Source organism: Marmota flaviventris, chromosome 15 (genome assembly GCF_047511675.1).
Source record: "Marmota flaviventris isolate mMarFla1 chromosome 15, mMarFla1.hap1, whole genome shotgun sequence".
In the NCBI taxonomy this organism is placed as follows: Eukaryota; Metazoa; Chordata; class Mammalia; order Rodentia; family Sciuridae; genus Marmota; species Marmota flaviventris.
The window spans coordinates 59614703-59640285 of record NC_092512.1 but is presented as its reverse complement, the minus strand read 5'-3'; the positions used below and the strand labels follow the sequence as shown (position 1 = coordinate 59640285).

Sequence of the window (25583 nt, the reverse complement as noted above, 5' to 3'; positions counted from 1 at the left end):
ATTTTCTCCTTCTGTCCCTAATCATCACCCTCAGGGTCAAATATTTAAGAAAGAAAAGGGGAAAACTGTAGCCCATTATACTCTGTCATGCAAGAGGTGTGGGAGAAGGACAGCAGTGGGCACAGATTCACACTGCAGTACGGTGGCCCCTGGTGTAGCCTGCTGCTTAACGGTGTAATTTCACACCATACGTTCTCATTCTTCACAGAAATGTTGCAAAGAGGTGATACACCAACCTGATTACTCAGAAAACAGGCTCACAGAGGTTACCTGAAGGGAAAAATTACTAAGTAAAGGCCCCAACAGAGAAGGTGTCTTCTGCTTGTTAAGAATGACTATCCACAGTCATTTTCTGTGCTCTATGCTCTTGGTCTGTGGTTATGGCACATCAGAAAAGCAGGCCACTTACCCAGGGCCTTGCCTCTCCCTCCCAACCCCCCTGGCCGCCCCAGAGCTTGGATGGTGGCACATTCCACCAAGGACACCCTTCCCCCCACGAGTCTTCCATAAACAGACCAGCAGCCTGATGGCCTGGAGCTCTCCAAACCAGAACCACTTTTTAATATGCCCCACAGAGTTCCCTTTCATTATAGAAATTCTTTTTGCCTTCAGTCCCACTTCTGCTGATGCAGGGAAGCATGGAGCTAGGTGCCCCAGGACAAAGCTTCTCCATAAATGTTAGTTCCCCTTCCTTTCCCTTTTCTGGCAACAACATTCAAATGTAATAGATTCTTTGTGCCCAGGCCATTTGCCAACTTTCCTGGCAATCTGGGAGCCTACCATCGTTGGCTTTTACAACAACTTCCACCTTTGAAAGCCTGGCACGGCACATATTTCCTTTGAACATGAAAGTCCATTAAATTTGCCTTGGGAATTTTGTAAGCTCTCTGACACAATACAGTAGTACCACAAAAGCTGGCTTAGAAACACTCATCTGTAGATACAGCGCAAGAGGACAACATGGGAATTTCACAATGGCACCACCCTACCACCCTGGAAGGGCACAGTTTAGAATAATATAGCTTGATCAGCTTTTAGGAGGAGAAATGCATACAAATGTCTATAATGGGCAACCAGTTCAACAGTTCAGCTTTTTCTATGTGTTTTTAATGATAAAATATAATCATATTCATTAAAGGTAACAGGAAAAAAAATGTAACATCTGCTTGACCACTAACAAGAGAGGCTCAGCGATTGTGTTTTGTTCCCCGGCTTCCTGGGGCATTCAGATTTCTACTCAGTTTATAGAAGCTATAATCACAATATTTGCATTAATGATGACAGTTAACAGGCCTGGGGCTGTAGCTCAGTGGCACAGCACTTGCCTTGCAAGTGAGAGGTACTGGGTTCGATCCTTAGCACCACATAAAAATAAATAAATAAATAAAGATATTGTACCAACTCTAACTAAAAAAAAATATTTAAAAAAAAATGACAGTTAACAACAAACAATATGGGGGGGAGCGTGTCCCACAGGACTAGATCCGTGAGACCCAGGTTTAAGTTCTGTTGCATTTTGCTACAGCTGTCATCTCCCAGAACTCCAAAGCCCTTTTGTACAAAGGATAATGACCCTGTTCTACTTCCCTGTGCCAGACATGATAATGTCCCCACAAAGATGTCCATGACCCAATCGCCAGAACCTATGATCATGTTATATTACACAGCAAAGAATCAAAGTTACTGATGGAACTGAAGTTGCTACTCAGTTGGACTCTAAAATGGGAAGTTTCTCCAGGATGATGTGGGCATGCCCAATGTAATCGCCGGGGGCTTTAAAGAGGTCCAGCCGTGAGCCAGTCAGGCTGGCACACAGCTGTCATCCCAGCAAGTAGGAAGGCTGAGGCAGCCTGGTTAATTCAGTGAGACCTGTCTCAAAATGAAATTTTTAAAAAGGCTGGGGATGTATCTCAGTGGTCGAGCACTTGCTTAGCATGTACAAGGTCCCCAGGTTCAATCCCCAGTACTGCAAAAGAGAAAGAGAAATCCAGAGGAGATGTAATTACAAGAGAAAGGCAAAGAGAGATGCAGTGTTGCTGGCTGTGAAGATGGAAGAGAAAAGGAATGTGGACAGCCTGAAAACGGAAAATGCAAGGCAACAGATTCTCCCCTGGAGCCTTCAGAAAGGAATGCAGCCCTGCCAACACCCTGACTTGAGTCCAGTGAGGTCCACGTCAGACTCCCGACCTTCAGAACTGCAAGACAATAAATTTGTGTACTATAGACCTCAGTGATATTCTCTATAATCTGCTTTCCTAAGAGCAGATTTCTCCCTCCCTCTCTCTTTGTTACAGGGGGGACTGAACCCAGAGGCCATTAACCACTGAACCCCATCCCATCCCCAGCCTTTTTTATATATTTTATTTTGAGACAGGGTATCCCTGAGTTGCTTAGGGTCTCAGTTGCTGAAGGCTGGCTTTGAATTTGCAATCCTCCGGCCTCAGCCTCCCAAGCCACCGAGATTACAGGCATCCACCACTGCGCCTAGATATCTCTCTCTCTCTCTCTCTCTCTCTCTCTCTCTCTCTCTCTTTTATTTAGAGCTTTATAGTTACACATAGCAGTTGGGTTCATTTTGATGAATTCATACATCCATAGAATTAGTTCATGGTCCCCCACTTTTCCCTCCAGTCTTCCCTCCCCTCCCCCATTCTCCCTCTGCTACTAGACTTCCTTTCTCTCCTCTACTTATTTATATTTGATTGGTTCTTTTTATTTATGCATAAAGGTGAAATTCCTGTGGTTTATTTATATACACACACAACATGATCTTTTAAGAATTCATTGGGTATTGCCTCCCCTTACCATCCCTCCACTCTGCCTCTTGATCTCCTTCTACACTGCTGATTTTCCCTTTATCTTATCCTTCTCTCCCTCTTTCCTTTATTTTACTCTAGCTTCTGTGGATGAGAGAAACATTCTACCTTTGAGTTTCTGAGTCTGGCTTCTTTCACTAATGTACTCTCCATTTCCAGCCATTTACCAGCAAATGTCATAATTTCATTCTTCTTTATGGCTGAGTAGAACTCCATTGTCTCAAATCTCTTAATTTTAGCATACTTTGCCATTTGGGTAGGCTGAGCATTTCCCAATTCATCAAATCCTGATTCTATTAGGACTAATTTTTTTTTCCCTCATCTATTTAACTCTTTTCTCTCCTGTTTCACTAGAAGTGGCAACAAGAAACCAGGCTTCAACATTGCTTGAAGCTTCCCTTAGCTAAATATTTAAGTCCAGTTCATGATTTCCAAGTTCTACTTTCCACAAAACTGCAGGGTACAACCTGGTCTGCTTTGATCTCCTGCATATTAAGGATTCCCTTTCATCCATGAAAAGTCAAGGAAATAGATTCCCACTAGAGCCTTTGGGAAGGAATTATAAATATGGCCTTGCTGACTCCTTGATTTTAATCCAGGTAGACCTGTGTTGAAATTCTATCCCAAAGAACAGTAAAATAATAAATGTATCCAGTTTAGGTCACTGCCACTGGAAGATAATAGATTTGTATTGTTTTAAGCCACTAAGTTTGTGGTGCTTTGTTACAGCAGTCATAGAAAACCAATACACTCCCTGTGAGACTACAATGAAGACTGACTCAATAATGTCTATCAAAGCTCTCTGTCATACTATTCTGGTTTGGACATGAGGTGTCCCCCAAAAGCTCCTGTGTAAGACAATGCAGGAATGCTCAAAGATGACATAATTATGGGAGCTGTAAACTAATCAATGGATTAATCCATTTGATGGATTAGTAATGTGAAGGGATTAATGGGTGGTAACTGCAGGCAAGTAGGGCATGTCTGGAAGAAGTAGATCACTGGGGTTGTGCCCCTGGGAATTATATTATCCCTGGCTCCTTGCACTAAGGCTCTCTCTGCTTCCTGGTTGCCACATTGCCTGAGATGCTTTCCTCTGCCACTCCCTTGCACCACCATGCTTTGCTTCATCTTGGGCTCAGAGCAATGGAATTGGCTGACCATGGATTGAATCTCTAAAACTGTAAGCCAAAATAAACTTTTCCTCCTCTAAATTGTTCTTGTTGAATATATTGGACACAGGGATGCAAAGCTAACACACATGCAAATGGGAGGGATTAGTATGCCATCCTGTGTGCACAGGAAGTCTAGTGGAGGATGGAGGACTGTAGTAACAGGTACACAGGTGACTGTGCAAGAGTACTGAGAGCCCCCAGACGAGGTGGGCACTCTTCTCCATGCTCCCACACCAACCTGTGTATCTTTCTACCATAATGCTCATCGCCCTGAATTATAATGAGCTGTGATCTATTTGTTTAACAAGTGTTGATCTCCAAAAACTAGCGCAGCACTGACATGTAGTAGGTGCTCAGTGAGTGTTAAATGAGTAGAAACACATAAGTAAATGCTCAGGAGCTGGGGTGAAACAGGGCCACAAGCTCCCAAATAACCCATCAGATGGGATGATCACTTTACTCTCATTTTCTCTCTCATTTTCCCCTCGTTGTCTATCATTTTCTGAAGCATATTCCATGAATACTAGTGATTTCAGTGAGTTGCCCCTTGTGGGGAAGGTTCATCAAATCAAATAAAGTGGGAAAACTGCATATCCTATCTCCCTCTTGTAAAGAGATCGTGCACATATCATAAATTCTGAAAAGTCCTTTGGTAGAGGAAAAAAAAATTCCTAAAAAAAGAAAAAGAAAATAAATTGTCCTTTTTTACATACTAATTATGAAAGAAGATGAACTTTGGGCACTTTTGCCAAGTATCCATGCTTGGGCTGCAGAAGTGGTTCTCCAACTCCAATAAGCATCAGACCCCACCCCCACCCAGGCCTAGTTACAACTCAGAGTGCTGGGCTCATCCCCGGGGGTCTGATCTTATGGGTCTGGGGGAGTGGTGGTGGGGTGTCCAGGAACTTGCATTTCTAACAATGTAATTCCCAAGTAATGCCAACGCTGCTGCTCCAGAATCACAGCAACAGAGGGAACATGGCCAAGACACTGCCAGTGGGCAGGGGAATCCTGAAGACTGAAGTCAGGGCTGAAAATGTGCAGATTCCTCCTTCCAAACCAGGAGATGATTATTTTATGTTTAGAAAAGGAGACTAAGTACAGATAACTCCTGCTAGTGTCAAACCAAAGTCACAGACAGCTTCTGGGGGTGAGACTGTTTGTCCTGTATAGTCCTCTTAGTGGAGTGTGATCAGAAGTAGTGACAAGAGTAATTTGTGAAGACAGGACATTTGGAGCAGGGCAAGCAACTTAGAACACAGAAGTGGACATCTCTAGGCAGGGAAGAGACCCCCAGGGGCTGTGTATGGGCCAGATTTGCCCAGAGCAACACCAGCCCCTGGGCTGATGACATGCTCCCGATGCCCTGGACCCATGTTCCACAGCATCCTATTCTTTTTATTTATTTGTGCATGTGCATGTGTGTGTGCATGTACATGTGTGTGCATGTGTGCACATGTGAGCACATGCTGGGCAAGTGTTTTACCCACAGAGCTATACCTTCAGCCTTAGTTAGTTAGCACCTTTTTTTTTTTTTTTTTTGAGCGTGCCTCTCTAAATTGTTGAGGCTGGCCAAACTTGCAATCCTCTTGCCCCAGCCTCCAGAGTCACTGGGATTACAGGGCGTGCACCACGGTGCTCAGCTCTTACTAGCATCCTCTTCTTGAACTTCCTGCCCCATTGTCCTTTTGTAAGAGACCCAAGGTTGGGAAGAAGCAATAGCTTATGGTAGCACCAAGGTCTAATGTGCTAAAGAAACACCTTCCAGCAGCCATACACCACAAAAGAGTAGAAAGTCCACTTTTCCTGACTCAAGGTTCTAAGAGTCATACAGAGACTTCCTCTCTGAACCTGTCCCTTAGTGTCTCTGCAGAGTGCCTGGATTGAATGTGACTGTGTTCTACAGTTTACCTGTGAGCAAACACTCTGGAAGCACTACCTTACTTCTCCATGAGTTTAATGGGACTGCCCCATGGATGCGAGGCCTCCCCGCCAGGCTCACCACTACACAGTGAAACTTCCCAACCAATTCTGGTTTGTTTTTTGTTTGTTTGTTTTTTCTATTTTCCCACCACAGTTCTGATTACAGTAGTTCTCCAGGGCTCTTAAACAAAATATCAGAACTTAAATATAGCCCTTTCTATGCTCCCCATAGGCAGGCCTTTCTTGGCTTCTCAAATGAGCCTCATGCTTCCCCAGTGTTATAAAAATGAGCCACAACAGCCCTGTGTTGGTTATTTCCTCACCACAGGCTGAGATCCTGTAGCTGAGAAGCCTGGAATAAACTCAAATTTTTACACATCCATCCAGTTTTTTTAAAAAATTGCCAAACAAGCAGATTTTTAGCCATTTAGGACCTGCCTGCTTTGCATACCTGTGTCATTATACCCAGCATTTACTGGCCATTGATAAGACAGAGCCCAAGCTGACATTGCCCTTTGGAGTTTTATCCTGAGACTCCTTGCTGGGGTCCTGAGAAACATCACCTAGACACGCAAACCTCTCTCCAGTCACCACCCCACCTTGGGAGTTCCTGTGCCCTTCCCTTCTGGATGGTACCCCTCCCCTCCCTCCACCCACCATAGCCTTAACAGACTCAGGCTGTGGGACTTCCTTTCTCATGCCACCCTGTCCAAGCATGTTACTGCCTGTCATGGTCATATATCTTTGCCCTTGATTAGCTCCCAGATCCCTCAAACCCCTTCCGTCCAGCCATCAGCTTTAACCATGTTGGTCTGTTGCCCACGCAGCTCTATGTTCTCAGCTCCATCTCCAGGGAGCTGCCGGCCCGCCAAGACCAAGGGGGATCACCTTATTACACTTAACTCAGCTTTAAGTACCACTCAACTCACTTGCTTGCTGTCAGTTACACCTATTACCACAACTGTGTATTTCTGAGATTAATTTTCTGGGTCATTTGATAAGGTGCTCCCTCCCACTAGACAGTGATCTGAAGGACAGCAACCTCCACATTAATTTTCCTCACAACCCTGACCCTGGCACCCAGTCCACACTTGGCATCAAGCAGACCCCTAAGAAAGAAATATAGGAGCTGGGAATGGTGGCGCATGCCTGTAATCCCAGCAGCTAGGGAGGCTGAGGCAATGCAACTGCAGATTCAAAGACAGCCTCAGCAATGTAGCAAGGCTGCAAGCAACCTAGTGAGACCCTGTCTCAAAATAAAAAAATAAAAACGCCAGGGACATAGCTCAGTAGATAAGCTATAGGAGCCAGTTGTCATGGCACATGCCTGTAATCCCAGCAACTCAGAGGCTGAGGCAGGAGGAGTGCAAGTTTGAGACCAGACTCAGCAATTTAGTGAGGCCCTAAGTAACTTATGAGACCCTGTCTCAAAACATAAAATAAAAAGGGTTGGGGTGTGTCTCAGTGGTTAAGTTCCCCTGGGTTAAATCCTGGTACCAAAAAACAAAAACAAAACAACAAAAAAAAAAAAAAAAAAAAAAAAACAACTACCACCAACAACAAAAAATAAAGGCACAAAACAGCTTGAGAAGTTATATTGACACAAAATTTTCCAAATTTCTGTGAAACAGATACGGTCTTTACTATCCTGAGAAGTCAGTGTTTTGTCATATTGGGTTCAATCCATATCAACACACAGGCATTTTCATTGAATTCTTTGTGAGACTCATGGGGATCCTAGCTTATTAGTGAGCCAGCTCCCAGACCCTCCATTGCTACTCCACAACTATAGTGATCTTTTTAAATCACCAAACCTAGGCAAGTCAGCTTAAGAGCAGAAGCAGGTGTTTTAAGAGAATTGTTGTATCACCGTTTAGAAACATCATTTTTCTATTGTTCTTACATTTGTGAATGTGCAAATAAACTTTGAATTTAATTCCTGTTGAATAAGGACTCAGGGTGGAGGTGAAATAGTTATCCTAGCTGGACACTTGAACATGAAATATCATCCTATCATTTCACTGGATGTGAAATATCATCATCCTATCTAAAGTTCTCTATCAAGGTGGGGCACAGTGCCAAACACCTGTAGTCTGTGACCTCTGCCACTCAGGAGGCTGAGGCAGGAGGATCTCACTTTCCAGGCCAACCTGGACAAGTCCACAGACCTTGTTTTAAAAATAAAAATAAAAAGGGGCAGGGTGGACTGAGGATGTAGGTTAGTACTAGAGTGCCCTTGGTTCAATCCCTGGTACCGCAAAATAATTCAATTAATCAAAAAGTTTTCTATCACCTGTTTGATTCACTAAAAACCATGTGAATGCAAAGGCTGACATGTGGCTCACAGGTAGAGCACCTGCCTAGCAAATGTGAGGCCTGGGGCTTGATCCTGGGTGCACAGGTATGCACAGGCCAACCCCCCCCCCCCACACACACACACACACATGCAAGGTCACGTGCGTGTTTTATTTTATTGCTGAGTCTGTGTACAATGAGAATGGACCATGGAATTAAAAACACACAGAGGACAGCGAGGGAAAGAGAGTCATTTGTACAGCTGGCCATTCATTCCTCCTCAAGCACTTCCTGAGCTTCCTATCTACTTTGGGCAGATCGGCCCAACCCACTCGCTCCCCGCAGTGTGTACAACTCTCCCTGCACAGCCATGGCCTTTCATGGAAGGAAGGGCCAAGAAGTCATCGAAGGTCACAAGGGCTGCAACCATGCAATCATCCCTACCGAAGGCGTGCGCGCAGTCCTGGCCCTGCCGCGTGGCGTACTCCAGGCAGCCGGCTCTCTCCTCCAGGGGCGGGCAGGGCGCCCCTCCGTTCTGGGGCTCCTGCCGCACCGAGCGCCTGCGCACGCGGATGGTCGGCTTGCACTGGTCCGCGCAGCCACTCCAGGGGCTCCACTCCCCGACGAAGCACGGGCGAGCTGGAAGACAGCACAACGGGACGCGCCCCTGAGTAAACCCAGCCCCCTGCAGGGCTGCTCCGGACAACACCAACAGTCGAGTTTAGCCCAACTTCACCTTGACGGGGCCTGGGTATCAGGAGGAAGACGCAGAGCATCGCCTCCGCCCCGCGCTGATGGGGAACTGATAATGGAGAGGTGGACGGGGGAGGCCCCCGGATCCTGAAGGTGTGTCTGAGCCAGAGACAGGCGGCCAGGTAAATTCCTTCAGGGAACTTCCTCATACTGCTAGGGTTAGATAAGATCTTTGCTTTTGTTTTGTTTTTAATATTAACTTTATGTGTCCCTGCCTGTAACATTTTCCCCTTTTCAGATCATTTCACTTGTACATATTTATAAGGTGCAGTATGATATCTCAGTGATGTATTAGATAAGGTGTAATGATCAGATCTGGGTAATTGGCAAATACATCACCTGACACATTTGTCATTTCTTTGTGTTGGGAACATTCATAATCCTCTCGACTACCTCCATTGAAATATGTGATTAATTGTTGCCAACCTTAGTTGCCCTATTGTGTGCTACAGAACATTAAAAATTATTTCTCCTAACTGCACCCCTGTACCCAGTAGCGGTCCTTTCCCCACTCCCCACATTCCTCCACCCGGGACATTTTAGTATAACAATAAAACATATTCGTTTTAGAAAACATGCGGCTGGGTAATAAAAATGAGAGGTACTTTACTTACCAATAATCTGAATACTTAGCCATGTCAATTCTTCTCTGCAAATGTGTCTCCATAAGATACAAGGCTTAGGGCCACACACAGGGACCTCTATAATTTAAGACTTCTCCCACTTTCTCAGATGGCACCCCACCTCCCCCAATAGCTCACAGACTCTTATGTGAGAGCTGGAGTTTGGAGATGAGCAACCAAGACCCAGAGAAATAGAGTATTCACAGTTGTTCACAGAGAGGTTCAGTCAGTCTTGACTTAGCCCTAAAGGCTAGTTCTTTCCATTAGTTGTGTTTCTCAAGCATTTGGTAGAATTCAGGGCCCTGCTGGCCTATAGCAGCCAGCCATGTGCTAGGCTGTTCCCTGGAGTCCAATGACATGTTTTAGAATTCACCTAAATAGACAAATCAAACCAGTCTCTTTTATTTTGTTCTCAAGTTCACTAACCAAATCTGAAAACAGAATTTAAAATTCCAATTTCCTCTCCATGACTTTAAAATCAATTGGTTTCACATTTAACTTTCCCATTGAAAATTCTAATGAGTCTTTTTAAAAGACGGCAATGAGTTTTTAAATTGAGTTATTTCAGGACTTGAAATGAAATATAAGAAAAAAGAAAAAGACAGATGTGCCCTGAAGTAGATGCCAAATCTCTCCACAAAGTGAAACCCATTTTCCCTACCACTGTTATATTTCAAGTTCATAGTATTTCCTACAGGAAATCACTCTGACTTCTTTGAAACCTTAATTTGGACTTCTAGCAGTTCATATGTGAAAACTTATTTTCCCTTTCAACAGATTAGTTTAAGGTTCATAGTTGGGGAGGACATATTTGTCAACACATATTTACCCCTGATGTGAAAGAAGTTCTCCCAACATAAACATCTGTTAGTAATTCAAATGTTTTAATGCTATTTTAAAACATAATTTCATTATCATCTAAAAACTCATAGATAGCTGGGCATGGTGGCACACACCTATAATCCCAGCCACTTGGGAAGCTGAAACAGGAGGATGGAAAGTTCCAGTCCAGACTAAGAAACTTAGACTTTGTTTCAAAACAAAAAGGGCTGGGCATAGAGCTCAGTGGTAAAGTGCCCCTGGGTTCAAACCCCAGTAACTAAATACATAAATACATACCCATAGATATCAAGACAACTATCTACAGAAGCAAGAATGAGCCATATTAGTATTCATCCCCAATATCCACCATGTATCTACATCCTTAGGAAAATCACTAACAAGTCACTTCCCTGCTGTGGTCATCTTTTGTTGACCCCACCCTTTTAATTTTCATGACACCATTTCATTGAACCATTGGAAAAGAAGACATTTAAAGAGACCCCTAGGCTGGGTACTGATTGAGAAGGACATTTTTTGTCTTTACCTCACCACTGCTGTGCTCCAGCTTCCTCCCTAAGTCTAGGTAGTCCTGCCCTGATGTCCTGATGTCCTGATATGTTGGACATGAGGATAAACAACACAACAACATTACCTATCTATCTATCTATCTATCTATCTATCTATCTATCTATCTATTTTTTTATAATGGGGATCTGGGAGTTGAACTCATGGGTGCTTTGCCACCGAACTACATCGTCAGCCCTTTTTATTTTTTATTTTGAGACAGGGTCTTTCTAAGTTGCTTAGGACCTCCCTAAATTGCTGAGGCTGGCTTCTAATGTGTAATCCTCCTGTCTCAACTTCTGGAGTCGCTGGGATTATAGGTGTATAATGCCATCACACCTGGTATTATATATGTATTTTTAAAATGCATTTATTTCAAATATTAATATTTGGCATCACTATAAAATAAAGTTTTGCCACAGCCTTAACTCAGAATTTAGTAATATGGCCTTGACTTAGTCTCTAGCCATTTGGCAAAAGATGATAGTGAGGTGAGGAGTCTGACTGAATTTAGCCTCTTTGGATTTCAACATTTGTGTCTCATGTCCAATATTTATTTATTTTATTTGGTTTGGTCCCAGAATTGAAGCCCTCAAAAAACACGGAATCATTGCATCATTGTAACAATTCCTGTTGATTAAGGTTCTTCCTTGGCATAATGCTATTTCCTATTTTTCCAATTTATCTTTTTAAAAGCCCCATTAAAGCAGGGAACTGTGGCTCAAGTCCCAGCTACTTGAGAGGCTGAGGTAGGAGGATCACTTGAGCTCAGGAGTTTGAGACTAATCTGGGCAACATAGGGATACCCAATCTCAAAAAATTAAAATAAAAGCCCATAAAGACAATCAGAAAGTTCTAGGGTCCAAGACAACAACATCGCAATGGTTTCATTGTAAAACAAAATGGGGGAAAATTCACACAGAATCAAAGAAATAAAAACGTATTGCACAAAATATTTTTTTGCGTTGTAATGTTATCTCAGGTACTTATTTCTCTTCTACACCAAATCTTCTATCCGTGATTCACTTGTGAACTTTTGATTATTTGGACTGCAAGCTTTGGTAGGTCACAAGAGGTCTTCAGTCACAGAGGTTAGGGGCTAGGAAGGAATTTCTGACTGATTTATTACCACAAGTCATATATTATGGCTTTATGACACACATTTCCTTTTGAACTGTCCCATTAGTATTTTTGTCCCTTTCCCACTAAAGCTTATCTAAATCACATCTATTTAGAGCATATCAGAATGTTTTTTTCTTAAAATCTGACTTTCTCAATCTTCACATTTAGTTTCACCTGCTATCAATGGAATCTGTCAGGCTGTGTAACCTAGTGTTATGACTCAGGCCTTTGACTCAGGAAGGAAACCTGGTGTTAATGGGTGCCAGAAAGCTCAGTGACTTTCTTTTCTTCTTTGTTTAAACTTAACCTAATGTTCAGGTTTCCCCAGAAGCAGCCCATAAAATATGGATTTGAATGCAAGTAATTTATCTGGGGCCTGTGACCCCACAGAATGCTATAAAGGGAGTGGAGAACAGAGATAGAACAATCTTACTTGCTACTGTAGTCTTAGTGGGCTTCTCTGGCTCCTAGCTCTTTGGACAGTGAGATGATAGACAGATCCAGGGTGTAAGGAATGATAGAGTCCTTCTCTCTCAACTTTTTCTTTTTGGTATAGGGGATTGAACCCAGCACCTTATGCATGCTAGGCAAATGCTCTGCCACTGAGTTACATCCCTGGGTCCCTGGCCCTTTTTATTTTAAGACAGGATCTAAGTTGCCTAGGCTGGTCTTAAATTTACAATCCTTTTGCCTCAGCCTCTCAAGTAACAGATTACAGGCGTGTAATCTATGCCTGGGAATCAGATTCTTCTGGATTTGCCAACTAGTTTCCTTTCCTCAAGAGCTTTCTGGTGATCAGATATCCCTACCACAGCCACAGGAAAATGGCCAAGAAGAGAAAAGTGAGTTGTATATTCTAGCAATGAACCTAAACATAAGAGTAGGATATATTTATTTCCTTCCTTCATTCTTTTCTCCTTTGGAGATTGTGGGGGAGGGGGAAACTTTGCCATTGAGCTATATCCCCAATCTTTATTTTGAAACAGGGGCTCACTGAGTTGCCTTCAACTTGAAATCCTCCTGCCTCAACCTCCCAAATAGCTGGGGTTACAGGCATGCGCCATCATGCCTGGCAAGAATAAGATATATTTTCACATCATCTAATAATAGGAATAGTGAGTCATATCCAAGTTCAATTACATTAAAATTTGTACCACTGATTTCTCTTCTGGGGGGTGGAGTATTTACTTCATAAACTCCCTCATTTATTTCATTTGGATTTCATTAGGGTTTTTTTTGGTTTTGATCTGGTGGGGATCCAAGCTAGGCCTTTGAGAATGCTAGGTAAACACCATACCACTGAGCTACATCCCCTTCACTAAAAATGAAATCCAAATTCCCTCCTATGGCCTACAGACCCCGTGTGACCTGGCCTCTTCCTGACCCTCCACTCCCACTTGAGGTTCCGCACATCTACCACCCCTGTGCCCCACCTCTGCTCCAGCCACATTGGCTCCTCCATCCCTTGAACAAAACAAGTTTATTTATATCCTGGAATCTTTGTCCATGTTTTCATTCTGCAGAGAATATTCTTCCCATGTTGGGCATGGCTGAACAGTTCATCCTTTAGATCTTAGGTGAACTGCTTCCTTTACAGAGTTTTTCTCTGGCCAACTTGGCTAACTAGTCTCCCAGCCTCCTCAAAACACACACACACACACACACACACAAATACACACAATTATTTCACTTTAGAGCTCAATGTTGCCTTGTAGCAGCTCCAAAATTTATGATTATATATTTGCTTTAATAATGGTTGTTGCCCCCTGAGAACTGAGATCATTTTTCATTTCATGCCTAGTGTTTAGCACATGGTAGGTCCTCAATAAGTATTTGTTAAAAAAATGAATGAAATGGCACTGGGCAAGTCCTCCTCCCTAAATAATGTTCTACATTAAACAAACTCTGGTCGGCTTATACCATTGATTGGAAGCCAAACACAAACAGAGGCTCCAGAGAGGGAAGGACAGGAAGTGGAAGTACAGGAACAAATCAGAAACCCCCACAGCCAAAATCACAGGCCTGATCAGTCTGGGCTCTTCTGGCAACCTTGGCCCCACAGGGTGCTCACTGGAAGGAGCACTGTTTTCTGTGCCTTAAGGTCAGGGAGATTTCAACCTCTCCTGACCCCCAGGAGTCCAGGTATTTCCAATCCTTTCTTTTCTTATTTTTTTTAGTTATTGATGGACCTTTATTTTATTTACTTAGTTATATGTGGTGCTGAGAATGGAACTCAGTGCCTCTCACATGTGAGGCAAGCACTCTACCACTGAGCCACAACCCCAGCCCCTTTCGAATCCTTTCTAATCCATTTATATTACCTGCCAGTATATCTTGAAAGTCAAACTCCTTTAATTATATTATCTGGGATATGAAGTAGTGTTTACTTTAATTTTATCCGAATTTTCCTCACTCAAGAGTTTCAGAGGGCTGGGGTTATAGGTCAGTTGGTAGAGCATTTGCCTAGCACATTTTAGGCACCACATAAAACTCAAATAAAGATATTGTGTTCATCTACTTATAAAAATTAAAAAAAAAATTTAAAAAAAAGAGTTTCAGAAAAGGTGAAAAAACAAAATTGTTTATCTTATTGGTTCCAATCCTGGTCTGACTGTTTCCCTATGTCCTCTTCCCTCCCAGCAGGGCAGATCAGGTGCATGGCTCCAGTTCTGACCCCATCTTTCTGTGGACACTTCCTGCCTCACAGTTAACACTGGGCTTCCTCCAAGTCCATTGCAGCTCAGTGAGTTGTGCCAGTAAGACGGACACACTATTCTGTCTTTGGCTACCAAAGGGCAATTTTAATAAAAAGTTTTTCTCATGTTTTTCCTGATAATGCCAAATATACCCCCCACACACACACACACCAACAAATTAAGCTGCTAGCCAGAGAAGAGCCCTTCATTTTATAAATATCATTTGGATTATTTCTTCCTCATTGTAAGGCCTTGTTCTTGTTTTCATGTAGCAGTGTCTCCTTGTTTAATCACAGAGACTCAAGAACTCTCCTTTGTAATCCAGCCCTGCCTGCTTGGCTTTTTGCCACCAAGTTTAAGGCCACCCACGATCAAGTGCTTTCTTCCTCAAGTTGTTAAGTTTTGTTAAGTTCAAATAGTCCTAATTGTTCTTATGGAAATATTCTTTCTACACCTCACTCAGAGCAGTATCCATTTATACATAGCTATTGCTTCTTGACATTCTATGGAAGAGAAACTAAACATCTTTATCTCTCAGCATGCGCGCGTGTGCACACACACACACACACACACACACTCACACCTCTCATGGTGTCACAACTTTAAACACCTGTCATCTGCCTTTTTCTCTATGTATATGTATATAGAGATTGTATATGGTACAATCTTGTCAAAGTTTCTCTGAAAATTGAGTGAGACTCCATCACCTAAAGGCCTATTTACCCCTTAAAAACCTCCAATAAAATGATCAAATATTTTTTTTTCCTCTGGCAGAAATCATGTTGCTGATCCCCAATAGGTTTTCATTTTTCTTTTGAGATATTAGTTGAGATATTAGCAGACAAGGTCTTGCTGAATTGCTTAAGCTGGCCTCCAGCTTGTGAGCCTCCTGCCTCAGCTGTCCAAGTTGCTGGAATTACAAGCATGCACCACCTTGCCCAGCTAGACCGATAGAATCTCACATACCATATGAACCCCGAAAAGAAAAAGGAAAAGGAGATACCAATAAAAAAATAATAATAATGATTCATTTCCCCCCGCCCCGTAGCAGGTTTCCAAGTGAGTTGTTATCTTCTTCTGTGTATTCCTATGTTTTTCAAATTATCTGCAATAAATATGGATTTTGTGGTCAAGGGAAGGAAAATGTTATTTTTAAAAGGAACTGTGGTTCCACCCCAGATAGCGGTGCTCTCTGAAGCCACAGACAACATCCCTTAGGTAGAATGAGTGGGATGTTCTTTTGACAAACATTAAGAGGCCTTATGAGACCATCAGGAGTTACAAACAAGGCTGGGGTACAGCTCAGCAGTAGAGCATGGCTTAGCATGCATGAGGCCTAGAGTTCAATCACCAGCACCAAAAACAAGGGTGAGGGGGTTACAAAGAAGAACAGGACACTACCTTCAAGGAGCACAAAGTCAATGGAGAGATGGCTCACCCTCTCCACTGGTATTAAATTGGAGCCTACCCTGCCAAGTACACAGCGTCTCATAAAGCTCATTTCTTTGAGGCAGAAAAACAAGTGTTTAAAAGGTGTGGGCCCATGATAGGGATTTCCTGGCTTCAAGTCTCACTCCATCATCTATTAATGATGGCACCTTTCTTTCTTTTTCTTTCTTTTTTGTTATTGTTGATGTTGTTGCTTCTGGGAATTGAACCCAGGGGCACTTGATCATAGAGCCACATCCCCTGCCCTTTTTATTATTTTGAGACAGGATCTCCCTAAGTTGCTTAGAGTCTTGCTAAGTTGCTGGGATTGGCCTTGAACTTGTGATCTTCTTGCCTCAGCCTCCCAGATAGCTAAGACTGCAAACATGTGCCTCCGTGCCCAGTGGTGATGTGACTTTTGACAAGTCACCTAACCTCTCAGTGCCTTGGTTACCTTGCCCATAAAAATGAGACTAAAAAAGGGATCAACTTGAGCAAGTTGGGAGCAAGTTAATTGCTGTGAAGTGCTTGGGCAAGTGCTTGGGATGGTGTCAGTGATGGTGGGCGTCCAACTTGGACAGGGGCTGCACCTAAGTGCTGTTATGCCAAGGTGCTTTGAATACTGGCTCTAGACCCTGCTCATTTTTTTTTCCTCAAAAGCAAAGGAAGCCAACAAGGCCTCTCAGGCTGTTCCAGCTCTTGTAAAGCCTCAGCTTTCTAAATCATCACAGACTGCAGGCCCTTCCTTTGGGTGAACTTTAAAGCACCATGGCCCTGTTCCCTCTAGAAATAATGTCCTCATATTTCGGCCATTTTGTTTTTTGCACTCCTCATGAATCTAAGAGAAGACACTGTTCCATAGGGGCTACTTATTTTTTGTTCTGCCCTATTTGAGTTAATTATTGCTCTTTCAATTGCTGTCAATGATCCAAACCAACCATCTATTTTGACCATCTTAGCACGAAAATCTTAGATGCCCAGCTGGTGAATTACAGATTGGTGTTATTATGCATTTGGTAAGCAAGTCTTCCAAGAAGTTCTTCCGTGATAGAGAAACTTGTATCCGTCCCCTTTTCTACAGTTAATACTGACACAGATTTTTTTTTTAAGTACCCAGGATTGAGCCCAGGGGTGCTTAACCACTGAGCTACACCCTTAGACTCTTTTATTTATTTATTTTTTTATTTTGAGACAGGGTCTTGCTAAGTTGCCTAGGGTCTCACTAAGTTCCTGAACTTGTGATCCTCCTTGCCTCAGCCTCCCAAACTGCTGGAATTACGAGCTGTGTCACCATGCTCAGCTCGCAGTGCAGAATTTTTAATCTTGTTTGTTTTTTGGTAGAGGAAAGAGACTTGCAGTACATTATTGGTGTTAAACCCATGTTATCATCATAATGAGGTTTTTTGAGATAATTCAATTCAAAACAGATTTCTTTGACAGTTTAGTTATTCTGTGGATCCAATAACATTTTTTATTTTTACATGAGAAAAACAAAAATAAACCTTTCAAATTAGAAAAAGAAGTGTATTTCATCTCAGCCACTACCTCCCAAATCTGTTTATCAAGATGAAAAAAAAAAAAATCAGAAAGGACAGAAGTAAAACAGGTTTAGTTAATACTGACACAGATACATTTTCCATTCACATTGAATGTAATCTCAGGAGATTCCTTAGAAAACTTGGAATGGAACCACCATTTGACCCAGCTATCCCACTCCTTGATCTATACCCAAAGGACTTAAAATCAGCATACTATAGTAATGCAGCCACATTAATGTTCATAGCAGCTCAATTCACAATAGCTAAATTGTGCAAGCAACCTAAATGCCTTTCGGTAGATGAATGGATAAAGAAACTGTGGCATATATACACAGTGGAATATTACTCAGCAATAAGAGAATAAAATCATGGCATTTGTAGGTAAATGGATGGGGTTGGAGAATATCATGCTAAGTGAAGTAAACCAATCCCAAAAAACCAAAGGCCGAATGTTCTCTCTGATAAGTGGATGTTGATCCATAATGGCGGAGGATGGGGTGGGGCATAGAAAAAATGGAGGAACTTTGGGCAAAAGGGAGGGAGGGGTGCGGAGGATGTGTGGGGGCAGGAAAGATGGTGGAATGAGATGGACATCATTACCCTAGGTACATTTATGACTGCATATATGGTGCGATGCTACATCCTGTATAACAGAAAAATGAAAAGTTGTGCTGCAATTGTGTACAATGAATCAAAATGAGTTCTGTTGTCATATATACTTAAATAAATAAATTTTAAAAACTTTTAAAAAGTATACTGAAAATCTACATAACTGTTTTTATGACACTGACATTGTTTTCAACCAGTTCCTACCTAGAACAATCAATTGTTGTTAGGTTTAAAGGCTTTAATAAATTCAGGTTAAAAAACAAAAAGGCTTTTTGGGCATCAGCAATGAGTTATATAACCTTGGGTAAGAAGGAAGACAGATTCTAAGACACTGAAAGTTTCTGGGTATGGAGAGTGAATGGGGACTCCTAGGTAACCTTTGCTTTATCTAGTAATATATAATAATCATGAATTTTCACCAACAGATGTGACCAGTGGCAACTTTAAATCAAATAGTCGTGAGTTCAAGTTCCTAGTTCTACTGCTCATTCATTTGAACTTGAGTAATGGGAACCCTTGGAAAGTCTCAGCTACTGCTTTTTAAAAATGCTAATACAGGCCCATTTCTTTTCCCAAATCCTAGAAGCAGATGAGTTTCAGAATTCAGGATTTCTTAAATGTAGAATCTGCATATCCCCTCTCCCCAGCAGAGCTAGGGTAGATCCTTGCAGAATATGTTAATATTTTTGAGGCAAAATATATTTATACTATAATGGGATAGAAAAAAGATTATCAATAGTCTTCCCCTCATCAGTTCAGGGAAGGCGAGAGTTTTGGTACCAAATGATGATGAAAAAAACTTTCAAGTTTTAGCACTGTTTAGACTTTGATTATCAATTTTTTTGGATTTTGGGATTGTGGACCAGACTTATCTTTCTTACAGAAATTTTGGAAAGATTGAATAAGTATGTCAGTACCTAGCACATGGTGGGAGTTCAATAAAAGATACTTATTATTTAAACTAATACAAATGACTGCACTATATTGTTATAAATTTATTGAATACATATTTAATGAAATAAAATGTTAATCCATGTCCACTGATGATAAGAGCTGACCAATGATACATTTGTTACCCAAGTGCCTACCATATGCCAGGTCTCTGGCACTTTTGATATTATCTCTTTCTGTCCACTTGATAGTCCCACATGGTGGTCTTATCGTTCCCCTTTTATAAATGAGGTACTTTAGCTGGGTACAGTGGTACACGCCTGTAATCCCAGTGGCTCTAGAGGTTGAGGCAGGAGGATTGTGAGTTCAAAGCCAGCTTCAGCAAATTAACGAGGCCCTAAGTAACTCAGCAAGACCCTGTCTCTAAAAAAAAAAAAAAAAACTATATATATATATATATATATATATATATATATATATATATATGGATGGGGATATGGTTAAGCACCCCTGGGTTCAATCTCCAGTACAAAAAAAAAAAAAAAGAGAGAGACACTTTTTGCCCCATGAGGCAGACAGACATACATTCTCCAAAGTCACACAGAGACAGTAGGTGGCAGGGTAAAAGATTGAACCCAATATTCTCTGACTTTAGTGGGGAAAAATACTGCATTTGGATTATTTCTGGGAGGAAAAAATAATCACAAGTATACAGTAAATATTCAGAGGGAATTCTCTGTAAGAATGGAAGCCTTCATTCTACATCTTGCCTCTGAGTGGGCTCCTAACTGTCAGTCAGCTCTGGGCCTGGAAGGCAGGCCTGTGGTGACCCAGCTGAGAGTCCAGTTGTGCTGATTCAGGGCAGAGGAGTCTGGGCCCTATTCTCAGCAAGCGGCCAGCTTCTGACCATCTTTATTTTCTTCTCCCCTTTACAAGGAACTTCAACTGCAGAGAGTTTACAGCAGGAGCCTTTTCAGGGCTGAGTCTGCTTCTCTCTTATCTAGGTCTGCAAGGTCCTCTGTTGACACCCTGGGAAAGCACAGGTAGGGAATCCCTGCTCCTTTAAAGATACCATTTCCTTTTCTGGCTTTGGTTCTTTCATCTACCACTCACAGCCCTTCTCCCAGGCAGGCGCTTACAGTGATTTGTTTTCAGTTCTTCAGGAGATGGCAAGCTTCCTTATCTCTTCTGTATTTATCCTATAAATCCCTACTCCAAAATAACTCACACTTGGTCCTACTATTTCTACCTCCTAGACTGAAAATAAGGTAGGGGTGTGATTGCATTTGTGTGTGCGTGCGTGTGCACACACGAGCGCGTGCGCGCGCATGTGTGTGATGAAGACTTGAGGATTCTGCGAATCCTGTTAGCACTGTTAGGTCTCCTTAGAAAGCAAGTCCCTCTCTCCACACTTGCCTCATTTTAACCCATCCCTCTCAGGTGCTGAAATTCTCCAGATCTGGCTGCATCCACCCTCTGTCCTGTTCACTCTTTTAGTTTCAGGGTCTAGGACAGGACCTGGCACAGATTGCCCTGCACCGTTACCTGCTAGACAAAAATGTTAAGCTTCCCTCCCAGAGCAGCACCCCCACCCTTTCCCTGGAGACCTCTTATTTATTATCCTGACTAGGTCATCCATGACTTCCTCTGGGAAGTCTTCTTTGCATTCTTCAGGTCTTCTAAGTTTTTCCTCATAGATCACCTCCCAGATCACCCATTTTGGCAGTGGTTTCCCCCCCCCCCCCCGCCTTATTTCCAGTTTCACTTCCTGTTGTTTCAATCACCCATGGTCAACTGCTATCTGAAACTATCAAATGGAAAATTCCAGAAATAAGCAATTCATAAATTTGAAATCGCAAGCCACTGTAAATAGCATGGTTTAATCTCACACTGTCCTTCCAGGGATGTGAATCATGCCTTTGTCTAGTATATCAAAGCCGTATAGTTGGGCGTGGTGGCACATGCCTGTAATCACAGCAGCTTGAGAGGCTGAGGCAGGAGGATTGCAAGTTCAAAGCCCAAAACCAGCCTCAGAAACTTAGTGAGGCCCTGAGTAACTCAGGAAGACCAAAGGAGGCCCTGGGGCTTAAAACAGTGGAAGGACAGATTAACCCTCCTACTATGTGACAGTGCTATAGGGCATATAAGAAAAAAACAGTATATGTAGCCATCATTACTATCTATAGTTTTAGGCATCCACTGGAAGTCTTGGAATGTATCCCTCTGCAGATAAGGGGGGACTACTGTACCGGAGCATGTTGCATGCAGTGTTACAGGTGTTCCTGGCTAGACTGTGAACTCCTAGGGAGCAGAGATTGCATCTTTGCGTCCCTGTGCTTATCACAGACCTGGACACATCATCTTGGCTACATAAATTCTGTAATTACCTTTGAAATGTAGCAGGCCCTTCATGAGACTGCGATCCTGTCTTGAGAGAGGCTTTGCTGGAGTTATCCAGGTAAGAGAGGCAAACAGGAGTTTAGGATGCTCCAAGGATGGGCCAGAGACAGGCCCACGGAGGGCACTGCGTTTCCTAAATAGCTGACTTCCCCGCCTTTAAATACCCTGGCCTTGGAGCAAGAAAGGCAAAGAAGCTTATCAAAAAGATTACTTATTCATGGGGACAGATTAACTATAACTATCATGGGTACATCATTAGCTCTCAACCAGTGTCAACAAATCTTAATGTTTTTCAATTGTATTCTTGCAGTACCAGGCTGAGGTGACAGGCACCGCCAGGGACTGGCAGCCTTCTCATGCAGCAAAGAGGGAGGAGGGGTGCTCATTCCTACTGGGCATCCAATTCTTGGAAGATGGCACAGCCCTGTGGGTTCTTCTCCCTAGAAGACACGGAGGATTCCACACACTGGGATTCTTGAATGCAAACCCCAACCTATGTGTGGCTTTTGGGGTGATGTGATTAGCAGGGAGCAGGACTACTTTTACTTCCAGAGCTGGATTTTCTCAGGCACACCATGTTCTGCAACACTATACTTTACCATTTCTTCCTTTACCTTTTAATTCAATTGAACCAGCATTTATTGAATCCTGCAGAGGCAAGAAACTGTGAGATCCTGTCGAAATTTAGATGAAAAGGGCTGACCCAAAGGAAAAATGAACATTTCCTAAGAGGAAAGAGCCGTGCCATGTGGTAGGGTCCAGAGGTGAGCACAACCTCAGTCCTCCAAGAACTTGTTCTCCAGAGCAAAACACTCTCCCTGAGTAAGTTTGACACAAAGTGGGGCAATCACACCTTCCTGCCCTTATTACCACTCACCAGCTCAAAAAATTCCTGAGGGTTAAAAGAATAACAGGTGGAGTCTGGCCTTGCTCCAGGGCATGATGCTGGAGCCTGTCAACGCCATCTTTCCAGGCACCATGTGGCCCTACCCAGATGGAGATCCTGAGTCTCACAATTCCAGAGCAGAGGTGGCCCCCTGCAACCTTCAAGGAGAAGAGCAGAGGGCTCCAACTCCTTTCATCCAGGCTCTGGTGGGGAGGAGTGCTTTGAGCTGTCTAGGTGGAGAGTATTGAGCTGGGTATGAATGGAGGTGGCTGGGAGGGGACTTGGACAGATGGAGTGGACAGGCCAGAATGGAAGAGGCTGGGGAACACCAGCTCCTGGGTTGCGGTCCTTGGCGCCGCGCCCGGCCCAATGCGGGTTGGCTGCGGGCAAAGGGGTGGCGCCCCCACCCTGAGCCCAGCCACCCACCTGGGCACGCCCTGGCGTAGTCGAAGCAGCAGTCCCCCGTGAGGCGGCAAGCTTGGTCGCAGAAGCAGGTCCCATAGACCCTGTCCAGCCTCCAGCCGCGGGCGAAGCAGGCGGGGTCCCGACCAGGGCAACAGCGCCCCGCCTCGGCGCAGCCACCTAGGGCCCCGGGCCACAGATGCGCCAGCGCGCACAGCGCCATCCACAGGGTCCTCATGGCCAGCGATCCAGTGGCGCCTGCGATGTGTCGGACCCTCAGGGAAAATGCTCTCTGCTCTAGGGAGAGATTTGCGGCCCCTGAGCTGCCCCAGCGGCCCGCGAGGCACTGCCGGGCCCTGCCCTGCGCCCGGCCTCCGCCCTCCACCCTTCCGCGCGGCCCCTCCCCAGCCCTGGCGGCGCGCCCATCGGGCTCTGGGCGGGTGGCTGCGGCCGCCCCTGCGCAGGTGGGGAGGGCGTCGCTGCCTTCCCGGGATGCGCCCCGCAGTCAGGGACAGCACTCGTTTCACACTGCTACCCCATCCGGAGACCGCCCGCAGTGGGGAGCAGGGGTGGGGCGGGGGGACAGGTGCCCCGGGGGCCAGGAGCAGGGAGGAGGGCCATCCCGGAGCCCGGCCAGGGCGGCCACTTTTCCTGCCTCCAAACTCTGCTTGCTTACGTCTAGGGATACTTTAGCATTAGGGTATTTTCCCTCTAAAGCAATGAGACAAATAGCTCTTGATGTGCATTAAACCAGGCATCATCAGCACCCTGCATTCTAGCCCTGACCTCGCCCAGAAAAGCCTGTAGTGGTATTTTTTTCCAAGTATCAGTTCGCCGATCCTCTGAGCCCCCACACCACTTTGCTTCACTTAAGAGGCAGTTAATGAGTGTGAAGGAAAGGATAGATAAAATATAAAGGGTGCTCTGCTTTCTGTGAAAGCAGATTTCCCCGCAAAGAAACCCTATTCTATATTTTAGAAATAACTTGCACTTGAATAAAATGCTTGCCTAATTTTTAAATATGCAAGTATATCATGACTTCTGCACTTCACTCTTTTTGTTCACCAAAATTTATCCTAGAAGTCACATTTTCTTTTATGTTCTTAAATCATTTGACTTAATATGGTTTTTTTTTTTTTTGAAAGACGTTTTCTGCATCTGTCAACCTAAGAAATCAAATTCAGAAGAATCCAGAGACTAGTTTTATTCCTTTTTCATACAGGGTCCTCTCATAGAGGAATTTACTCATCAGAGAGAAAAGTAACGAAAGGAAAAATGAAAAACATATATGTGTGTGTGTGTGTGTGTGTATACGTGTGTGTGTGTGTACGTGTGTGTGTGTGTGTGTGTGTGTGTGTGTGAAATGGAAAAGATTTACTACATTGTAAGACTTGTATAATTTTTATTTTTTGTATTTATTTTTTGTCCACAATGCCAGCCTGGCATGGAATTTTTTTTGATCCTCCTTCCTCAGCCTCCTGGGATTACAAGGATTTGTATTTTATAAACTCTAATCACATTTAAAGTTTGACCAATGTAGAATGTAATCTTATTTTATTGTCCAAGGAAAACATACTTTAAAGTCAAAAAGAGATTCTTTCTTTGTGAGTTTATACAAATAAATTCTCAGCATTGGAAACTTTTTCATTTCTGCTTTGAGTAGGCTTCTTTCCCTTTTGCAGTTTAAAGAAATAATTTCTTCTTCCTCCTCCTCCTCCTCCTCTTCTTTTTTGTGTTTTTAATTCTTGGTAGCCAGAACTAAACTACCTTGTCAGCAAATTATACCCTTTGCCTTTTACCCATTCAGTAGGTTTTATTAGCAGTGTTGTACGAACTCACTCATGTAATTTATCCCCCACGCCTTCTCTAGGCTGTCTGCTTTCTGGAATGCCTTTAGGCACATACTTAATCTGTAATATCTTAAGAATCTGGAATTGTTCCAGAAAGATGTAAAGGAATATGATTTGCTGACAAGTTCATTTTCAGGAATAAAACCTGCACTGAAGTGATAACAGGAAGGAATGATGAGGTCTAGGTTAAGAGAATTAAACATATAATACCAAATGCCTGATCAAGTACCATCTTTTTTTTTTTTTTTTTTTTACCTCTGTTCCTCTCATCCTCCAACAAAACCAAAACCAAAAATTGAAAATAAAATTTTGGGCTTTGAGGGGCTGGGGTTGTGGTTCAGTAGTAGAGCGCTCGCCTCGCACGTTCGAGACCCTGGGTTGGATCCTCAGCACCACATAAAAATAAATAAGTGAAATAAAGGTATTGTGTCCAACTACAACTAAAAAAATAAATAAATTTTTAAAAAATATTTATTTTTTAGGTGTAGATGGACACAACACAATGTCTTTATTTTTATTTTTATGTGGTGCTGAGGATCGAATCTGGGTCCCGCTTGCCCTAGGCTAGCACTCTACAGCTGAGCCACAATCCTAGCCCCAAATAATTTTTTTTTTTTTTTTTTAAGTTTGGGTTTGAAGTTAGACAGGACTTGGGACCAGTTCTGGTGTTATGATCTCGGACAACTGCCGCAGTGTCCTCATCTCAAACATAGATTTTAATTGATTGCTGTGAGATGCCTATAGTAATTGGGTGACAAGTGTAAATTAAGCACAGAGTGGGTGCTAAATA

General features: G+C 43.2%; 1 protein-coding gene across 1 annotated transcript in view; it reads right to left on the bottom strand.

Annotated features, from left to right (window-relative positions):
* Positions 1-23181, bottom strand: part of Sbspon (somatomedin B and thrombospondin type 1 domain containing) — a 33170-nt gene extending 9989 nt beyond the window's left edge. The window contains exons 1-2 of the mRNA XM_027946130.2: positions 22968-23181; positions 8654-8848 (exon numbers count right to left, since the gene is read on the bottom strand). Of these exons, the coding sequence (XP_027801931.2) occupies positions 8654-8848; positions 22968-23181 (409 nt within the window). The remainder of the gene's footprint in view (positions 1-8653; positions 8849-22967) is intronic.
* Between the last annotated feature and the right edge of the window lie 2402 nt (positions 23182-25583).